This window comes from Alligator mississippiensis, chromosome 11 (assembly GCF_030867095.1).
Source record: "Alligator mississippiensis isolate rAllMis1 chromosome 11, rAllMis1, whole genome shotgun sequence".
NCBI classification, from domain to species: Eukaryota; Metazoa; Chordata; order Crocodylia; family Alligatoridae; genus Alligator; species Alligator mississippiensis.
Window position 1 is genome coordinate 31,190,575 of NC_081834.1, and position 20,714 is coordinate 31,211,288.

At 49.5% G+C, this 20,714-nt stretch overlaps 1 protein-coding gene across 5 annotated transcripts in view; it reads left to right on the top strand.

Annotated features, from left to right (window-relative positions):
• The window catches only part of CIB2 (calcium and integrin binding family member 2), a 152,674-nt gene that overhangs the window by 91,353 nt on the left and 40,607 nt on the right, over nucleotides 1-20,714 (top strand). For all 5 annotated transcript variants that reach the window (XM_059714769.1, XM_059714765.1, XM_059714767.1 and 2 more), the window contains 2 exons: nucleotides 12,080-12,227; nucleotides 15,357-15,552. In XM_059714769.1, the coding sequence (XP_059570752.1) occupies nucleotides 12,080-12,227; nucleotides 15,357-15,552 (344 nt within the window). The remainder of the gene's footprint in view (nucleotides 1-12,079; nucleotides 12,228-15,356; nucleotides 15,553-20,714) is intronic.

Here is a 20,714-nt window from a genome sequence, read left to right on the forward strand (position 1 = left end):
ATCCTTGCTCTGTATTCTGTTGCTATCTGAGATGTCATATCTTGTGATATACAAAGTCTGGCTTAGATCTTCACTGATGAGAATGGTATCTGTATCTATGTGTTCATTATGCAAAGGCTGCCTCTGATGTACCCATCTGCAAACTGTGTAAAATAGATTCAGTTGTAACAAAGTCTGCTGTGAAGAAACCATTTGACAGAAATACACAAGCCAGAAAGAGAAAAAGCTCCTTGTATCCAAACTATTCCTGGGATTTAGCATTCCCCAAGAACTGGGACTGGACCTTTTAATCCCTTACAGATAGATTCTAATGCAATGTACATTGCTGTCAATTGCCATTGCATTTACTGCACCAAATTCTGTCAGGCTCTGGACTGAGACATTGCTAGATTTTTAAAAAAAAATGTTTCTGGGAATGGAATAAACTCCTTCCTCTCTTTAATTTTAGTCCAAGTGGGTTTACATGCCTGAATCTTGCTTTGATTTGGTTTTGATTCAAATAAACCCACAAACTCAAAGTGAAACTTAGCCGGAATTTTACCTTGATGTGTGTCTTCTTTGCAAAAGTCTAGACCTGGATTTTTTTCTTCCCCAATGCTCAGATATATAGGGCTAAGTCAGAGGTAGGCAACCCCCAGCACATATGCCAGTTCATAGATTCATAGATTGAGAGGCTGGAAGGGACCTCGGAAGATCATCAGGTCTGCACCAGGCAGGAAAAACAACTGGGGTCAAGTAACCACAGCAAGTTGACTGTCCAGTCTCCTCTTGAAGATTTCCAGGGCAGACGATTGAACCACCTCTGGAGGGAGCCTATTTCACAGTCTGGAAACCCTGGCTGTGAAGAAGTTTTTTCTAATGTTGAGCCTGAAATGGTCTTCCAGGAGTTTATGGCCATTACTCCTGGTTATCCCCAAGGGTGAATAGTTGTTCAGTGAGCACTTGATCTATGCCCCTGATGTAGCGGTAAGCTGCTGTCATGTCCCCTCTCAGCCTTCTCTTTTTCAGACTGAAGAGTCCCAGTTCCCTCAGCCTTTCCCCATATAGCTTGCCATGCAAATCTCTGACCATATGGGTGGCCCTTCTCTGGTCCCTCTCGAGCTTTATTACATCCTTGTTGAAGTATGGCACCCAGTACTGGATGCAGTACTCCAGCTGCAGTCTCAATAAAGCTGAGTAGAGTAGAAGAATCACTTTCCTAGTTTTGCTGGAGATGCATCAATTGATGAATGCCAGGGTATTATTTGCCCAGTTGGCTACAGCGTCATGCTGCTGGCTCATATTCATACTGTGTTCTATTATTATCCCCAGGTCCCTTTCATTCATGGTGCTGGTTGGTTTGGCATTGCCAAGCCTGTAGATGTGATGTGGGGGGTTGTCCCCAGATGGAGCACTTTACATTTCTTGACATTGAACTTCATTTGATGGTGATCCACCCAACTTGCTAACCTGTCTAGGTCTGCCTGTATCTGCAGCCTATTTTCAAGCATAACCGCGCTTCCCCATAACTTGGTGTCATCCATTAACTTGGCCAGTGAGCTCTTCACCCCCGCATCCAAATTATTGATAAAGATGTTGAAAAGCACTGGACCAAGCACCGACCCCTGAGGGACACCACTGGCCACTTCTCGCCAAGACGGCAGAGAGTGGTTCATTAGAACTCTGGGTCCTACCCTGCAACTATCTCCCTACCCACCTAACTGTCTTATGCTTGAGTCCACAGTCCTCCAATTTACTCATGAGAATATCATGGTATAGTAGATCTTTTGGAAATCAAGGTGTACAATGTCAGCCTCCTCTCCCTTATTCAGGTGGTGAGTTACCTGATCGTAAAAGGAGATGAGGTTAGTAAGACAAGACCTGCCTGTGACGAAGCCATGCTGGCTGTCATTCAGAATCCTACCTTCTGCAAGCCTATTGCATATAGACGCCTTGATGAATTTTTCCAGGATCTTCCCTGGGATAGAAGTTAGGCTGATTGGGCTATAGTTACCCGGATCCTCCCTGTTCCCTTTCTTGAAGATGGACACAACATTGGCCTTCTTCCAGTCCTCAGGGACCTCTCCGGAGCGCCACAAGTTTTGGAAAAGTTTCACCAGCAGTCCCACAATGACTTCGGCCAGCTCCTTCAGCACACTCAGATGAAGTTCATCTGGTCTTGTTGATTTATATATGTAGAATTTTTTCAAATGATCACGTACCTGTTCTACAGTAATAGTAGGAAGTCAGTCATTCCTACCCTGCTCGTTCTATACCCACTCTGGCATGATTTTGTCCTTGGCCCGGTGAAAGACCAAAGCAAAGTAGCCATTCAGGAGTTCAGTTTTCTCCCGAGTGCTGGTAACCAGCTATCCTGAGTTGTTGAGCAGTGGCCCCACACTTCCATTTGTTTTCCTCCTGTTCCCTACATACCTAAAGGACTTCTTGTTGCCCTTGACTCCTGTCGCTAATTTTAGTTTGGTTGCTGCCTTAGCCCTTCAAATATGTTCCCTACAAGTGCAGGCCATTGTTGGAGTCCTCCTTGGCACATGCCCCAAGCTTTCATTGTTTGTGTGCCTCTTTCTTCTTTCTTAAGAGGACCATGTTTACCCCTGTTTAGCCATGAGGGCTTTCCATCCCTTTTGTTACCTTTCCTCCATGTGAGAATGAACTTCCTTTGTGCTTTGAGGATTGTGTCTTTAAGGAATGACCACTCTTCATGCATTCCTTTCACCTGGCCCCTGGTCCCACAGCCTTTTCCCTGCTAGTGACCTGAGTTGGTTGAAATTTGCATTTTGAAATCCCATACTTCAGTCCTGCTATCTAATTTGTCTGCCTTGTGATGGACAGTGAACATGATGATTTAATAGTCACTGTCACCCAGTTACCTTCTATTTTTAAGTTGGTCACCAGGTCATACCCCTTGGCCAGGACCAAATCTAGAATAGCATTACCTCTGGTTGGTTCATGCACCTGAGTCAGGAAAAGCTCTTGGATGCAGGTCAGGAAGGAACGTGACCAATCTGATTTGGCTGAGTGTTCCTCCCAAGAGCTATCTGGATAATTGAAATTGCCCATGATAGCCATGTCTTGTGCTTGTGCGGCCTCTGCCAATTCTCAGGCAAATTCTAGATCAACTTCCTCCCCCTGGTTTGGTGGTCTGTAGTATATACCTACAGTTAGGTCTCTTTCGCCGCACCCCTTCTCCCCCCCGCAGTTTGACCCACAGGGTTTCAGGCTGTCCTTTGGAGCTGATATCAGCCTCCAAGGAGGTGTACTGCTCCTTCACTTAGAGAGCTATAGCTCCACCTTTCTTCCCTACTTGATCTCTTCTATGCAGGGCATAGCCCTCCATGGTGTGAGTGGGCTGCCTGGATCACTCAGTAGGGGTGTTCGGACCTGCTTCTTGTGCCTGTGCTTGTTCTCTCCTGCCACATCTTGATGGGAGTAAAAAGAAAAAGGGTAAAGAGAGCACAGGTGAAAAGCTTCTAGTTTAATAAAGGGTACAACATGTCACACCACATCTTGCCACCACCTCTGTCTGCTGGCACGGGTTCAAGCTCCACTGGTACAGTGCCTTGGTAGGCTCAGTCAGAAGCCTCTGTATACTTAGGGAACATGAATGATGGCACTTTCCGTGCTCCCACCCCCGCGATGAAATGGCAGTTTGCCGTACCAGGACTGCTGCATATGGCGGCCTGCAATCCTCTCTTCCTTCACCCCCAGCTGGGATGATTAGAACTCTCAAACAGCATGCTGTCCCCAGGAACTTTTCAGCTGCATCTAGTCCCCACCTTACACCAAGTCTCTCAAAAATTACTGGGACTAGCTGGGACCATCTCCCTCAGTCACAGTCTCTCAATAACGGGGAGTACCTATTCCAGCGATTGCTGTGCCGGCTTCACTCACAGACTCTCCAATATCTCCTCCATCACTCGTCCGTGAGGGAAAACTTCTCCGTTTTCTCCTCCGTGGCTGCGCCTCCATGCAGGAAACTGCTCCATGGCTTGGGCTTGTTTCAGTCCTGGCACTGGTTCCCCTTCCGGGGAAGTCTTCAATCAGCCTCTGTTTTTATTATACAAAGTCTCTAAGTATTAATTAACAGCTCCCAGCTGACCTCAGTTGCCAATTAACAGATTTCTGGATTGGCTTCCTGGCTGTTCTAGATATTCCTGATTGACAATTCATGCCTCTCTTGGGTGACTCCGTAACAGGGCCACTGGCTCCCTGTTACACATGGCTACACTCCAGTCATGTGAGGAGTCCCACCAGGTCTCCCTAATCCCTGCTGGATCATAATGGCCACTGGAGAGCAGGAGAGCTAGCTCCTCCTGCTTGTTGCCCATGCTCCTGGCATTAGTATACAGGCACCTGGGTCTTTCTTCTTAGGCCCTTGACTTCTTGTCATGCTGAAGGAGAGCTATTCCCTTATTTCCCACAAGAGTGGCTCTCCTAGTGTCCCTATCTATGGAGCTTTCTTGTGTGACAGTCGCTGGGCATGCTTGCATTAGTGTATCTCTGTCCCACAGCAATCTTAGTTTAAAGCCTTGTCCAGAAGATCAGCCATCCTGGCCGAGACCAGGGACTTACCTTTCCACATGAGGTGGATGCCATCTCTTCCCAGGAGTCCTCTCTCCCTGAAGTGCATGCTGGTTGAGGGATCCAAAGCCTCTCGGTAGCACCACCGTCGGAGTCATTGGTTCACTTCCTCAATTCATCCTTCCCTCCTAGGACTGTGGCCCACAACAGAGAGAACAGAAAAAAAGACTACCTGGGTACCCAGCTCCCAAAGCCCTGTAGTCGCTCGTGACCTGGTCTGGATTACTCCTGACCATGTCATTTGTTCCCACATGGATGAGGAGCATGGGGTAGTAATTAGAGGGCCGGATAAGCCTGGGGATCATCTCTGCAACATGTCGGATGCAAGCCACAGGGAGGCAACAGACCTCACAGGCGAGGGGGTCTGGACAGCAGATGGGTTCCTCAGTGCTCCGCAGGAGGGAGTCCCCCCCACACCACCTTGCGCCTCCTCTTGGGGGTGGTAGCATGTTGCTTACCTTCCTCCTCCTCTGGTATCACCACTGGAACCTCTTCCTGCATGGGGAGGGGAGTGTACCTGTTGTGCAGGGTCAGGAGAGGAGCAGCCATGGCTCGCATTTCATGGAGCGTGAAGTGACTGTCTTCCAGGTAGCTCCAGGTTGGGTCTTCGTAGTTAACCTTCCTGCTGGCCACCATCTCTATCTCCGTCTCTTCTTCCTTCTTCTGGAGAAGGGTCTGGCATTAGCCATCAATGAAGTGGTGGTGGATGGGTCATTTTTGACCTGGAGGGATGTGGGCAGTGGGGTCCCCCAGGGCTTGGTACTCGGACCCGTGCTGTTCAACATCTTCATCGGTGACTTGGACGAGGGGGTAAAAAGCACCCTGTTCAAATTTGCTGATGACACTAAGATGTGGGGGGATGTGGGCACGCTAGATGGGAGGAATAGGCTGCAATTGGACCTAGACAGGTTACAGGGGTGAGCAGATGAGAACAGGATGGGTTTCAACACTGACAAGTGCAAGGTGCTGCACCTGGGGTGGAAGAACCAGCAGCATATCTACAGGCTGGGGAACTCCTTCTCGTCAGTGCAGAGGCAGAAAAGGATCTTGGAGTCGTTATTGATGCCACAATGAACATGGGCCGACAGTGTGGAGACGCAGTCAGGAAGGCCAACTGTACCTTGTCATGCATCCACAGATGCATCTCAAGCAGGTCCAAGGAGGTGATCCTCCCCCTCTATGCAGCACTGGTCAGGCTGCAGTTGGAGTACTGCATCCAGTTCTGGGCGCCGCACTTCAGGAGGGAAATGGACAGCATTGAGAGGGTCCAGAGGAGGGCCACCCACATGATCAGGGGGCAGCAGGGCAGGCCCTATGAGGAGAAGCTAAGGCACCTGAATCTGTTCAGCCTCCACAAGAGAAGGCTGAGGGGGGATCTAGTGGCCTGTGACAAACTAGTCCGAGGGGACCAGCAGGCATTGGGGGAGTCCCTGTTCCCCCGTGCACTACCAGGAGTGACAAGAAATAACGGTCACAAGCTGGCAGAGGGTAGATTCAGACTAGACGTCAGGAGGCGCTACTTCACTGTCAGGGCAGCTAGGATCTGGAACCAACTTCCAAGAGAAGTGGTGCTGGCTCCTACCCTGGGGGTCTTTAAGAGGAGGCTAGATGAACACCTCGCTGGGGTCGTTTGACCCCAGTACTCTTTCCTGCCATGGCAGGGGGTTGGACTTGATGATCTGCTCCAGTCCCTTCTGACCCTACCAACTATGAAACTAAGTCTTTGTGGGCCCTGATGGTGAGCAGCTGGCATACCTCCTCCTCAAGCTCCCTCACTCAGCCCTTCAGAGACTCCACTAGGGACCACACCCCACAAGTGGGGTGCCCCCCTGCCCACCTGGCAGCAGCTGTGCCAGGCAGCCCCCATTGTCCAGGGCCGGGGGTTCTGGGTGGGGGGCATCTCAAACTCTATCTGGGTGAAGATCTCGACGGTCAGGATGCCTGCGGGCACGATGAGTCAACCACCGTGGCTGCAAGCGAGTTCACGCTTCTGCCTGGTCCCAGCAGCTCCTCTTTGGGCTTCTGGCCTCAGCTCCTCACACAGACCAGCCCTCCAGGTGCCTTCTGTGCACCCCTCCATATGAACTCCCATGCAAACTGCCGTGCTCAAGTAGAGCCACGCCTGTTTGTGCATTCTGTTTGTGGGGCTCTGGATGGGGGTCTCCCTGGGGGGCTCAGCTAAGTAGGGACCGGGGGGGGAGGGCCTTCCCCTCCCGGGCTCCACTGAGCCAGCGTGTCCCTCCCTGCATGGCCTCGCATGCACGCACACACACACCCACACACATTCCCTTGGCACCCTCTGAGCGCCCCTGTGCTTGTCCACCCTCTCTCAGCCCGGCTCACTTACCTCCTGGCTCTTCGCTGGGGGGTCAGAGTCTGGGTTTGGGTCTTCGGCTCCCAGGGGCACAAAGGGCATTTGCCCATGTGTCTCCTCTGGGAGCAGGCCCAAACTGCAAAGTGTGTGGCATGCAAAGGCATTTTGCTTGGCACGCATGCCTCAGGGCAGACGGGGGAGCTGTGAGGGGCCTGAGCCTTGTTGAGGCAGTGCAACCCTGGCCCCTTCACCACCATCCGCCCTGAAGTGCTCATGCACTCACTGCTGACAGTGACCCAGGCTGGAGCTCTGTGGACGCCAGTGCAGCTGCTTACAGCCTCCCTGCCACCTGCTGCGAGCAGTCCAGGCTCTGTGGCATGTGGCAGGAGCCTGCCCAGATCCTGGGTCAGCTGTGGCAGACAGCCAGGAGGCTGCAAGAGGCTGCACTGGGGTCCATGGAGCTTAGCTTGTTGCTGGCGGTGGGTGCATGTGTGCCTCGACAGACGGCTGGGAAGGGGCTGGGGCTATGCTGCCACAAAAAGGATCAGACCCCTTGTGGCTCCCCCACTGAGTGGCCCTGGCACACCAACATTTTACAAGTTGAGATTGCAGGTGTTTTTTGGCACTTTGCCCAGAAATGTTCTCAACCCCTGGGCTAGATCTTCAACTACTGTAAATCAGTGAGCTTCTTTGGGGTCAGTAGAGCAGCATTTCTCAACCAGGGTACCTTGAGATCCTTTCAAGGGTGCGATGGGGTCAGCACTGTTAGGTGTGCAAACCTGATTCATAGAATCACACAATCATAGAAAATTAGGGTTGAAAGGGAGCTCAGGAGGGCATCTAGTCCAACCCCCTGCTCAAAGCAGGATCATCCCCAATTACATAATCTCAGCCAAGGCTCTGTTTAGCCAGTTCTTAAAAACCTCTAAGGATAGAGATTCCACAACCTGTCTGGGTAACCTGTTCCAGTGTTTTACTACCCTCCAAGTGAGAAAGTTTTACCTAATATCCAACCTTAATTTCCCTTGCTACAACTTGAGACTATTGCATCTTGTTGTCACTTACCACCACTGAGAACAGTCCAGCTCCATTCTCTTTGGAACCACTCTTCAGGGAGTTGAGGGCTGCTGTTAAATCTCCCATCAGATGCATTATACATGATCTTGAGGTCTTAACAAAATTATTACATCTTAACAAAATTATTACATCTTTATCATTAACACCAAATGGTTAAATTCTGTTTTGCTTCTGTTATTCCCATAGTTTCCAGTGAACACCATATTCTTCAGCTCTTAACTTAATCAGCAGTAAACCACATAATAGCTGTTGTAGCTTACCCCAGAGGCAGCTACCTTTTCATGCTGCATGGACTAACTCCTGTTTCTGTCCTAGTAGAGGATTCTGGCCATGTCCACACCCCTTACCTGGGATCCTGGGGGTTTTCTGGGGCTGCAGCAACGTCAATCCTGCTGCTTGGGGAATGGCCAGCAGCCAGAGTGTAGCCCCAGCCGACCAGGCTCCCGTTTTGAGCGACATGCGCTGTCCCCTTGTGCACCGCTCTGCTTTTTTTATTTTTGCGTGGGTTCAAACCCCACCACCTCCCCACTGTTCCCTTCCCACATAGAGAACAGCTGAATGTGCAGTATGGGGTGCTGCAGACATGCCTGTGATGCCACATACTGTACAGCCGCACTTGTCTGGACATGGCCTATGTCTCTTTGAAGAAGAGGTGCTGAAGTATAAATATTAATCTGTTTATGGTACCCTGCTTTGTACATAATCCATGTATTTGACAGTCTCCCTTAGCACAGTAGGAAATGCTGCTGTGTTCCAACTCCCTGTATGCTCTGTAGGAAACCTTAGTTGAACGTGTTAAGTAAACCAAAAATAAACCTGTTTTGGTTACTCATCTCCCAGATGCAGCTGCTTATAAAATTTCATTTTAAATTGTAATTAGGGCCAATTGATCAGCTTGTAGGATAAGTATCTATATATGACTTAGTTTATTGAGTGTTCAGTTTGATATGCCTGATTTTTAGCCAGCTGCACAAATTGTATGGAACCTTATACATGAGAACATGCACATTCTTGGTAGAACTGACAAATATATAGGAACTATTCTATTTTCTTTAACTCTCTCTCAAACTTGTAGCCAATTGAGCCAGAGGTTATACAGTGAAGGGTTTCAGGATGAAAACTAAAGAAATCATAAAGGTCAGTTATTTTATCATATAAAGGCTGCAGAGGAGCTACACTAACATACTGAATTCAGATCCTCCTGAACTTCTTCAGTTACTACAGACCTCATTAAATCAGGTGTTATCAACAGCCTTTTTTTGGGAAGCTAGGCATCCATTAGAACTGTTAGGCAGACCCTAGAATCACACTGTAATGTGATTCCATAATGAATAGACATGGAGAGACATGACTGCCTCAACCATGGTAATCCTAGCTGGTTTCCTAATATCTTTAGCAAACAGCATTTGATGCAACTTGTACTTTGATTTCTGGGCAGTGTATCTCTGTGGTAAGAAAACTCTTACCTTTACTATTAATTCTGAGTGCTGGCAAAAACAGCCACAGCAAGAGTCATGGAAGTTCAGTCAAGAGTTGGGGCAGGGGAAAAAATATAACTACGGAAGCCTAGCCGAGATATACCTCCACAATCTTGAGTAATTTCAAAATCATAGATATGCAGATGGGGAAATGGAGGTTTTTCTTGAATTTGGTGATTGTGATGTGCTCTGTCAATTCTTGAAGACAATCATGTGGGAGTGGAACTCACAAGAGTGATCTTCAGTCACAGCTGGAGAAGGAAAATATCATTCCTAGTTTGCATATGTAACCTGGGTGGCAGCCCAATAGTTGCCACCCTTGCCCAATGGACCAGGGATGGTGTGGTGAGAGTGGGGCAGGACTTCTGGCCAGCACCACTTTACTTTCCGGCCGGCCGCTGCTCCCCACAGAGCAGCCCGTAGTCCCAAGAAGGTCTAACACTTAACTGATTTAACTATTTACACTTTATTTACAAAACAAGAAAAATAGGAAAGGTTATTTACACACAAACTTAAATGGCATAACCAGAATCACAAAACAAACCAGAATGCATTAGTCAACCCTTGACTCAAGAAACACAGGTAGGGGAACTGGCAGCTTTCAGCCACTGCTGAGATGCTACACCAAGGAAGCAGGGTGCTCGCTTCCAGCAGCTCCAACAGGCTGCCCAATAAGCGACAGACTGCAACAGTGTAGGCTCTTCTGGTCTGCAGCAATCAAATTGTATCAAACCCCAAACCCCCAAAGAGACTGAAGGGTGACCCTCTGTGGCAACCAAAAAGGCAAGCAACAAGCAACAGAGTGGGCTCCTGCAGCAATCAGTATGACCTAAGCGCAAAGCTCAGGGACTCCATCTGATGACAATCAGCTGCAGAATAAGGGACAGGACTGAGTCCCCTCTGGGGCAGTCAGTGGCAGAGGGTCAGCAGCACAGGCAGCTCCCAGGGGTCATTGCTCTAAACCCCTGCTCCAGATGACTGGCCGGGCACCCCGCATGCCTCGCAGCTCGCCAATCCTGCTCCGAGCGCTGGCCTGCGCCCCGAGCTCCTGGGGACCCTTGTCCTGGTGCTCTGCTGCTCCTCAGGATCCCAGTGCCTTGCCTACTGCTGTCCCGCTTCCCCAGGGAAGGTGAGGGGTTTCCTCAACTCACTGGCTCAGCTCCCTGCTCCCTCCGGATAAGGATGTCGCCTGCGTTCCTGGCTGCTGCTGCTTTTCCGCAGTGGAGTGGGGGGCCGACTGCCACCCCTAGCCTCCGGGACGCCCAGCACATCCAGCACACTGTGATGGGGCCTTGGGGCCCCAGCTCTCTGCCCCAAGCCCTGGCCACTGCTCCCTTTCTGCTGCAGGGCTGGAGGCATGGCCGACTGCCGCTGCCGCCTTCTCCCAGGGCCTTTGAGGCTTTTCAGAGGAGTCTCTGCTCCCTCCGCTGGGTCAGCTCACCCCAGATCTTCTTAGGCCTCCTGCGTCATTCCCCAGAGTCACTGTCTGCAGCCCCCACGCCAGTTCAGCTGCTGCTTTTATCCCCTCCAGCAGTCCCTCCCTGGCTTGCAAACCAGCCAGCCAGGGCTCAGGGTGACTGACCCACAGCCCTGGCCATCCCCGTTCCCAGCGAATGAGGGGACTGAAAACCCCTTCTCTAGACTGGCTTCCCCTTCTCCAGGGGGCAGGGCTCCCCTGCTCCACCCTTGGGGTCGCTCAGAGTTCACCGGCACTGTTTCTAGCCCAGGGTAAGTATCTCAAGCCAATCTGGTGAGCCCACGTTGGCAGCCTGTTACATGTAGTTTATTCATAGCAAAACCCCTTCCTTTGTCTGAGATCCAGAATATGATTCTTCTCTTCCTCTTCCAACTGCTGCTCAAGCTGAATGTCTCACAGCTCTGGTGGGCTGACATGGAATGGCCTTTTCCTTACACATTTGCCATGACCAGCTTAAGCTGCTAGTGAAGGTATTTGTCCATTTGACTGGTCCAGGACCAATCTGTTGTGGTTCATTACAAAATATCATATACTATTAAAAGATGTACCTTTCTCAGGGAGGCTACCCTTCCCAAGAGACACAAACTGCAGCTGGGGAAGTCAGCTTGTCTTCCTTACCTGTGAGAGGCAGTTTTGGTGGATCCACCTCTTCCCACCTTGTTAGAGGGGAGAGCTCTTCCCTCTGCACTTAGCTTGGTACACCACAGAATTGGCTGACTCACAGCAAGAAGATGGTGTTGCCCCTCTAGTCCTCAGTCAGGTCCTAGAAAAAGGATGAGGAGTACTTGGGCCCTAGGGATTTGTTCCACTAAGTTATCACCTCCAGTACCCCTCAGTTTTTTTTCCCATCCCTTCCTCACTCCCTCTAGCATCTCAGTATGTAGGTCTTAGCCTTCCTGGCTGTGTAGACATGACAGTCTGTCAGGCACTGGATCTATTTAAATAAGCTATGAGAGTGGATGACCTTTGTCAGAGCCACAGGCATAGCAAAAGCAAAGATAGAGTTGAAATATTCATCCTTTTTCTGACTTAGGGAAGAGGAATGGGAGTCTTTTCAAAGAACCAAACAAAGATTCAAATATTTTCCCAATGTAGTAATAGTGAGTCTGCTGTTTTCTTCCAAGTACTAAACTTAAGCCTCTATGTTTTCTGCAGGAGAACCCCTTCAGGGAGAGGATTGTGGAGTCTTTCTCAGAGGACGGAGAAGGGAACCTCAGCTTCAATGACTTTGTGGACATGTTCTCTGTGCTCAGTGAAATGGCTCCCAGAGAGCTCAAAGCAATCTATGCCTTTAAGATTTATGGTAATGTGTGGAGGTGCTATAGATAAAAGGTTCCATTATTTCAGGTTAACCCTCTGTGCCAGACAGATTCTCACTAGCTAATTAGTTGTGTACTTAGGCAAAAATCAAATAAGTCAAATTAACAGCTTAATTCTGCAAGCTTCTGAACACAGTAACCTAACCCAGCAAAGTGTGTACTTAAAAAATTGTACCCTTAACCATATGAATTGTTTCATTGGTTATCTGGAACTACTCAAGTGCTTATACTAAGCACAGTCTTGAGTGCTTTCCTGGATCAGGCCACAACTGTTTTCATCACATAGGAACTTACCCTAAGAAAAGCTGTTCTGGTATTTGATCTGATCATGATGGATGTAAGGCAGCATCTGTTCATCTTCTCAGTGAAACACTGTGGGCATTTATATACATACTTTTTTTGTGCTGTGAGGCGCCAGAGATCTGGTGCATTGGAGCAGACTTGATTAATTGAGTCTGCTCTGCACACGAGCTGACATGCATCACACTGCATTGCTTGCAGTTGTATAAGTGGTGAAATGCACGCCAGCTCAGAGAAAATGGCAGCGGTGCACTTTTAAACTAAAACACCTTTGATACGTTTTAGTTCAAAAGTGGACTCCTGCCATTTTCTCTGAGCTGGCATGCATTTCACTGCTTATACAACTGCATGCATTGCAGCTCCAGGTGCTTTTCAAAGCGCCCGGCACTGCAGCACATGCATGTGTAAAAATGCCTTGTATTTCTTCTTTCATTAAAATACTCCAAAATCAAGTGACTTATGAACTTGATAAAAATAAAGATGAGAAATAATATTGTTTTGAAGAGTTATAATATCAATTCAGTTGTAGAAACCAGAAAAGAATATTTCTTACAGACAAGGATACTTCCTGAATTCTCTTGCTTTCTCTCTTGTGGCCTATTTAGAATATCTTTGCACATCTGATAATTAGATCATGTTGGATAATACCTAACTTGTGGTCAGGTGGCTTGAGCACCTTACTGGAAAGCAGAAGATGCAAGTTCAAAGCCCCTCAGGATGAGGGGGTCCTATGCTGATGGGCTAAAGCATGGCAGGAAACCTTCCTCCATCCTTCCCAGCAGGTGTACACACCAACACGTAAGGCACTTCTGTTTTGCCAGAAGGCAAAATAGACTCTGAAATTATGTTTAAGTGCCAAAAATGGTACTTATGTATCTTCATAATTGCCACTTAGGTTCATAACAGAAAACAGAGTTCTACCCCAAGAGTTTTGGATTTGAGTAGAAAGAATGCTCTGCATTAGGTTACAAGCCTAGGACTTGCTTGTACTCTGTAGGGAAGAATCAAGTATGACTGAAATGACTTGGACTTACTTTTTACCAGGGACCCTGGTTTTCCATGATAAAAAACCACAAATTCTGTGGAAGAAAAATCACATATTCTCCAATAAAACCCCCAAAATCAGTGATTAAAGTGAAAGGCCACTATATATATAGCTATCAATTGAACACAATGTTTTCTTGATATATTTACCATTTTAAAGCAGTTTGGAAGCCTACCAATGCCTCAATCACAATAATAAAATAAACTCTAAATACCTATGAATTTTGGTATTTGATTTTGGGCTTTTTATCATGGAAAATTAGAGCTCCCCCTGCCACCTTAGCTTACAGAATGCAGGTCCAGGGCCCTCACTCCCAAGTCACAGCCCACTGGTCCTGCTGGTGCCCCTGTCCCCCCACCCACCTACCTGCCCCTCCCCCGCTCCCAGGGCTACGGCGCCAGGAGCCCAGATCCGCAGCCCTCTTCCCCCCACACCCCACAGCAGCACCCAAGCCCTGCCTGCCACCCTCAGGAGCCAGCAGCTGCTTCAGCAGAGCCTGGAGCATGGGTTCCCCTCCCTTCCCATCCCCGGTGCCTGCTGCCTGCTTGCTATGGGCTGGTGTGGGGAGGGAGTGGCTCCCTGCTTCTGTGCACACTTCTGTGGGGTGGGGCAGGGAGGACCTGTGTCCCCCAGATGTGTGCCTAGGGAGGGGGCTGGCTTGGGCTGCCTGCTGTGGGCTTGGGCTCCCCACCCTGCTGCCCTCCCCTGGAGCCTCTGCAGCCCAGCAACTGTGACCTGGTGCTGCAGGGCAGAGCAGGGCTGTGTGGGGAAAGTGCTTGCCACTGCAAGCTCCGCGCTGCCCTAGCAAGACACCCCTGTCTGCACAGCAGCAGTGAGGGGCACAGCCCTGCACCGCTGCCCCCTCTGCTGCCATGTGAGCAGGGGGTGCCTTGCTAGGGCAGCATAGAGCTTGCAGTGGCAAGCAGCTTCCCCACATGGTCCCTCTCTGCCCTGTAGTGCTGCACCCACTGGACTACAGAGGCCCTGGGGGAGTGCAGCGGGGCAGGCAGCCCAAGCCCATAGTGGGCAGTCCGCACCCACCCCACACACAGATCTGAGGGGCACAGGTCCCCCTGGTCCCCTGGCAGTATGTACAATGGCAGGGAGCCAACTCCTGCCACCTGGACGAGCCACCAGCTGCCCGGCCCTGTCCTACTCCACACTGGGGCCCTGTAGCCACACATTCTGGCCCAGGGCCCCCAGCTCCATGCACCCCCGCCTGGGCAGCAGCCCCAGTCCCAGCTCCAGCCCTGCTCCCAACCTGCTCCTCCAGGAGCTCCCAACTCAAACCCATTCCCTCCCTCCCTCCTTTCCTATAGGGGCCTCAATCCTCCCCACCCCCCAACTTACCTGTGGGAGCTGCTCTCCAGGCTGCCTGGCGGCCCTGTGCATATACAAGCACATGGTACCCTCTGCCTGACCACGCTCTTCCCACTCCCTCCCAGCCCCTTGCAGGCTGGAACTCTGCCAGCCTGCAGAGCACTCTTTGAAAAGTGCAAAATCTGTGGGTTTCTCCATTCAAATGAGAAAACCGCGTTTTCCTTGGGTAAATGGGGAAATCCACCTTTTTCTCTGTTTTTCCATGGGAAACAGAAAACCTGGATCTCTGCTCATTACCTACTGAAGAGAACTTGGCCTCAGGATTGAAAGGAGTGAAATCAGAAATAGTTTGTAAATGCACTTTTGTACACATTCTGTTTCAAGTGAACTTATCTGGAGTTTGAACTTATCTGGAGGTTGATAATCTTTTATTTCTTCCTCTGTTTAGATTTTAACACAGATAATTTCATTTGTAAAGCTGACTTAGAAAACACCCTCAACAAGCTGACACGAGAAGAGCTAACAGCAGAAGAAAGTGTTCTAGTGTGTGAGAAAGTGATAGAAGAAGCCGATATGGATGGCGATGGGAAACTAGGATTTTCAGACTTTGAGAACATGATTTCCAAAGCACCGGACTTTCTCAGGTAAAAGAATTGCTTTAAAACAGATCAAATATTATTCCTCTCGTTATTTTGTCCTCATTAAAAAGATTACCTCTTTCTATTTTGCACCTTGCAAGTGTTAACAGGAAGGAGTGGCTGAAGATAGGTGCAAAGGCTGAGTTACAATATAATCAGTTTTGAGAGCAGCAATGGTTAAGCCTTTTTAATGTTCTGCCCTCCCATTCAAAGTCACTGCACTTTCTCCATTAATAGTGTAGCTACTCATGCCAGAAGATGAAGATATGTCAATTCTTTGTGTAATGAACCCTATTAAACCTTCACAGGGAAGGAGAGCTGTGTGGGCCTCCTACTTACCTTTGCCTCTAGGTCTGCAAAATTCTTTTTTCATCTTGAAAACAGTGTCCTTTTAGGTCCCAGAACTTTCTTTGATAGTAGAAGTCCAGATTAATTTATAAATGGATGCCTGACTTTCACTAATAACAGACCAATTCTGAGAGGTTCTGAAAGCCTCTTATACCAAGTTGATTTTCTTCAGTGAAATCATGAGGAGGATAAGGATGGCTAACCATATAATTAGGACCCCAACTTGTATTGATTGTTAAAAATACAAAGAATTTATGACTAGTAAAGATTAATCTAAAGAGTATCCTTCTGGTCTGAAATGGGAAATATGGAACAGTGAGTTTTGTACGGCTAGTGGAAGATGGGATAATTATATTAATTTACATAATTGGCAAATATGTCATGAATATGCATGAATGTATGCCAGTTATTTTTCCTCGTAAAGGGAAAGCCAAAGATTTTTGCAGCTGTACAATTCAAACTGGCGATACAGAGCCAATTAAAATAATTAAGTACTGTGCTTTTCCCTTGATCTATAGTTAATTTGACATGGGGTTTTTTGGAAGCTGATTTGTTTTGGTTTCTAACAGCTACCCAAGTCTATTACTAAGCCAGAAAATGCCTTCTCAGCTAAAAGAGGAGAGTTAAGCTTAAAACTAAACTTGGTTATTTAACCTACGCATATCATCAGTTTGCCAAAGATATTGGGCTTCTGATTTTCCCTACAAATTGAATATTTAAAGGAGTGTTACTGAAGGCCAGAGAGCTTCCATTTTTACATGTTAATAAAATACTATAGATAGATTGACCATCTAGCACAGTGGTGTGTAAGTTTTCTGGTTGTAGGTTGGAATGACCCAGTTCAGGTCCGAGGTAGACTGGAGCTAGGTAGGATGCAGCAGTTACTGCCATTGCAGCTTCTCCCCACTACCTAGCCACAGCATGGGCAAAGCTCCCCTCTCATTTAGCCCCCTGAGTCTTCAAGCTAGATCCAGTAACTCTGTGGGTTGGATCTGGCCCATGGGCTGTAGTTTGCCAACCCCTGATCTAGCACATTAGCTAGACAAGAGATGTCCAAATTTCCTAACCCAGCTACGTGCAAACCTTCCTATGGCTGGCTGAGAGCTGCAGCACAAAAAAATTTCAACATGTGCATGTCTCAGTCAGTGATCTGTGCATAGCACCCTGGAGGGAGGGCAGAAATAGTGGGGTGGTGCAAATTAGAAAAGGAACTGGGGGAGTCTGTGCTTGTGTGGCCCCAAATCCCTGTTGCTTTAATTCTACCTTTGCTTAGTTACTCAGGGTTTGTGTGACTGAATTACCCCATAATATTTAAGTAAGGAAACTATAGAACTACAGAACATAATACTCCCAAATTTGGGGAAGGACAAATATGGATCCAGGCACTGATTGTGCAGTGGACTGAATAGAAACCCCAAATCTGAATTCTGCCTCTGTTATTCTGGCTCTGAACTTTGAGACCTGAATCCAAGACTAACAATAATTGCCCACTGTTAAGTTGGTGTGGAGCCAGTTAGTTCCTAAGGTGCCACACTGCCCTAACCTTTTCCCACACAATATTGATTCAGGTAGGGTTGCTCTGGTAGCACTGACTTTAGAAACAATAGCAGAGCATTGGAGGGAACACCTAGGGAGAAAAATCATATCTAAAGAATTACATGGGATGCATAAAAGAGGCAGTGTAAGTTAAAAACAAAATGTAGATCCAAATTTGGACCGCTAATCTTAGCACCACCAGGTATTTGTAGGATTCCTATGTGCGCCTGGAGGACACACAGGAGTTTCATATGGTTTATTCAGCAAATGATATCTCTAGGGGTGCACTGATAAAGATTTTTTTGGCCAATACTGATTAACCAGTCATGTTGGCCGACCCCAATCTGATATGCATCCCGGCAGCTTGGAGAACAGTGTCTAGCTGGTAAGTCTGTTGGGGGGAAGGAGCATGGGGAAAGGAAGGGGAATGGGGGGGCAGATCGAGTCCCCCACGGTGAGGGAGGGAGTGGGGCTGGTGCTGGAGCAGGGGTAGGCACTGCCTAGCCGGGGTGGGGCAGGGGGCAGGGTGTGGAACAGAGCCATAGGTGGCTTGTCTGGGGAATGCAGGGGAGTGGGAAAGGGGGGAGCGCTCCCCAACACTGCATGCACACCCGGGGAATGCATGGGGGCATATATGCCCCCCGGTGTGGGGTGAGGGCAGGGTCAGGGGCTACACCAGCCTCTTCCCTGCTGGGAGGCTGGGCTAGGGTTGTGCTTAGGGTGGGGTGACAGCATTAGGAGGGCAGAGGTACAGGGAGCTACAGTGAATTTTGGGGCAGCCATAGCCACCCCTCCCAGCACTGTCACCCACCCTGTCCCATCCCCAGCCTCCCTGAGCATAGCCCCAGCCCAGCCTCCCCTCTGAGAAGAGACCAGCTCAGCCCCTGGCTCTGAGCCTGCCCTCACCCCACACACAAATCTGGGGGGCACATGCCCCTCATGCGTCCCCCAGGGGTGCATGCAGCATTGAAGAGTGCCCCCCCATTCCCCTGCACCCCCCCAGACAAGCCACCCACAGCTCCATCCCACACCGTACCCAGCCAGCGCCTGCCCCTGCTCTGTCACCAGCTCTGTCATGTGGGGGCCCTGATCTGCCCCACATGCCCGTTCCCACACCCTCACCCTCTGCCCCTGCAGACTTATGGCCAGATGCTACTCTCCATAATGCCAGGCTGCATTCCTGGCTGCACCCATGCTGTGGCTGCACACATGCACAGGGCATTTATCAGTGACTTTATCAGCTACACCAACCAAAAAGAGCCAATTGCTAATAATGTCAATTTGCCTTTTATCGGTGCCAATCTGATATGGACCAATATATCAGTGCACCTCTAAAAATCTCTGAGTAATGACATATTGCATTAGAACTGGGGTGTCAAATTTATTTGGCCCCATAGGCCAAATGAGCAGCACAGGACTGGTCTATGGGCTGAATGAATGGCATCCCTGCAGGCTGGATCGGGCCTGTGGACACCACTCCCTGCATGTCAGATACAGCGGTTGCTCAGGGATGTGAGTCACATGTGGCACCCACTCTGGCCAGTCTGGGACCCATGCTGCATGCAGTTCCCAGCCCATACTGTTCAGAGTGAGCACCATTTGCAACTCACATTCTGGAGTGAGCACTGCGTGCAGTGCCGTACAGTCCTGAACTTACCAGAGTGTCACCATGGCTGCTGCATCTGGTATGAAGATGGTGGGTCTGTGAGCCTGATCTGGCTCATGGGCCAGCCCCACACCATTCATTTGGCCTGGGTGCTGGGTCATCTGGCATGTGGGGAAGGGGACTGATCATGGACTGGTCCCATGTGCGTGCCATGTGCAGTATGGGTCTCAGAGTGTGTGATGTGTGCCCAGGACTGGTAGGGGTGGGCACAACATGCGGCTTGCATCCTAGGCCTTGCACACAGGGCTGCTTTGGTGCACACAGCATGTGGTTTATAGGTCAGTCTGAGACCCAGGGGCAGCATCAGGGGCCAGATGATGGGGCTCCACAGGTGATTTTTTTGACACCCCTGCATTAGAAAGTTATATTCCACTAATGTTGGTTGGGGACTGAGCTTTGTGCATGCAGGGAGCATCAACTCAAGAGGAGCTGTAACTTCATCAGTGCCCGTGTGCCTCTTTTTTTGCACTTAGGCTTCCCTGGATTTCTCTGTTTAGGCATAGAGGTTTTTTGGGCCCTTTTCCCACTTTCTCTCACAATGGGATAGTCTCCCTCTATGCTCAGCTCGGCCCAGAGCCTCCCTTCACCAGGGATAACCAGGGATCTCCTGGTAAGCAGCCCCCCTCTTCCCAGGGGTCAGTGCCCCCTCAGCTGCCCCTTACTCTAACCCACTCCCGTATAAACTCCGGCGCACCCCTGAAGAGCGTGCCTGTTTGTGGGGCCTGTTTGCGTAGCTCAGGAGTGTGGATCCCACCTGGCTTGGCTAAGTAGTGATGGAAGGGGAGGAAAACCCCTTTCCAATTCGCTACAGCTGGCCCAGCTCCTCCTCGCCCTTCCCTCCTCTTGCCCAGCTTACCTTATTGCTGCTGCTGACTCATCAGTGCTCTGCTCAGTGGGCTCAGCAGGGAGCCGAGGGCACATGTGCACTGGTGCACACATGTGCTCGCTTTGGCATCCAGGTCCCAATTGGTGCGGTTTGAATTTCCTGCACCAATCAATGAAGGCTCAGGCTGCTCTGCGCATGCACAGAAGAGTCAGCCAGTAGCCCCCTTCCCTGAGGAAACCCTGCCCAGCCCAGCCCGGAGCCTCCCCTCATCAGGGATAACCAGGGATCCCCCAGTAAGCAGTCCCCCTCTCCCCAGGGGTCAGTGCCCCCTCAGCTGCCCCTCACCTCTAACCCACTCCCACGTTAGCAGGGCCTGTTTGCACAGCTCAGGAGCATGGCTCCCACCCAGCTTGGTTGAATAGGGATGGGAGGGGAGGAAAATGTTTAGATGCAGGAGTAGAGGTGGATGTCATTTACTTGGATTTTAGGAAGGCCTTCGATATGGTATCTCATCCTATTTCCATTAATAAATTAAGAGGCTGTGACTTAGATGATTACACAGTCCAGTGGGTGGCAAATTGGCTTGGGGGTCACACCTAGAGAGTGGTAGTGAATGGGTCAGTATTGACCTGGAAGGATGTGGGCAGTGGGGTCCCAGATGGCTCGGTCCTTGGACCGATACTCTTCAATGTCTTCATCAGTAACTTGGATGTGGGCGTGAAGTGTACTCTGTCCAAGTTTGCAGAAGATACTAAATTGTGGGGTCAAGTGAACACTCTGGAGGGTAGGGAA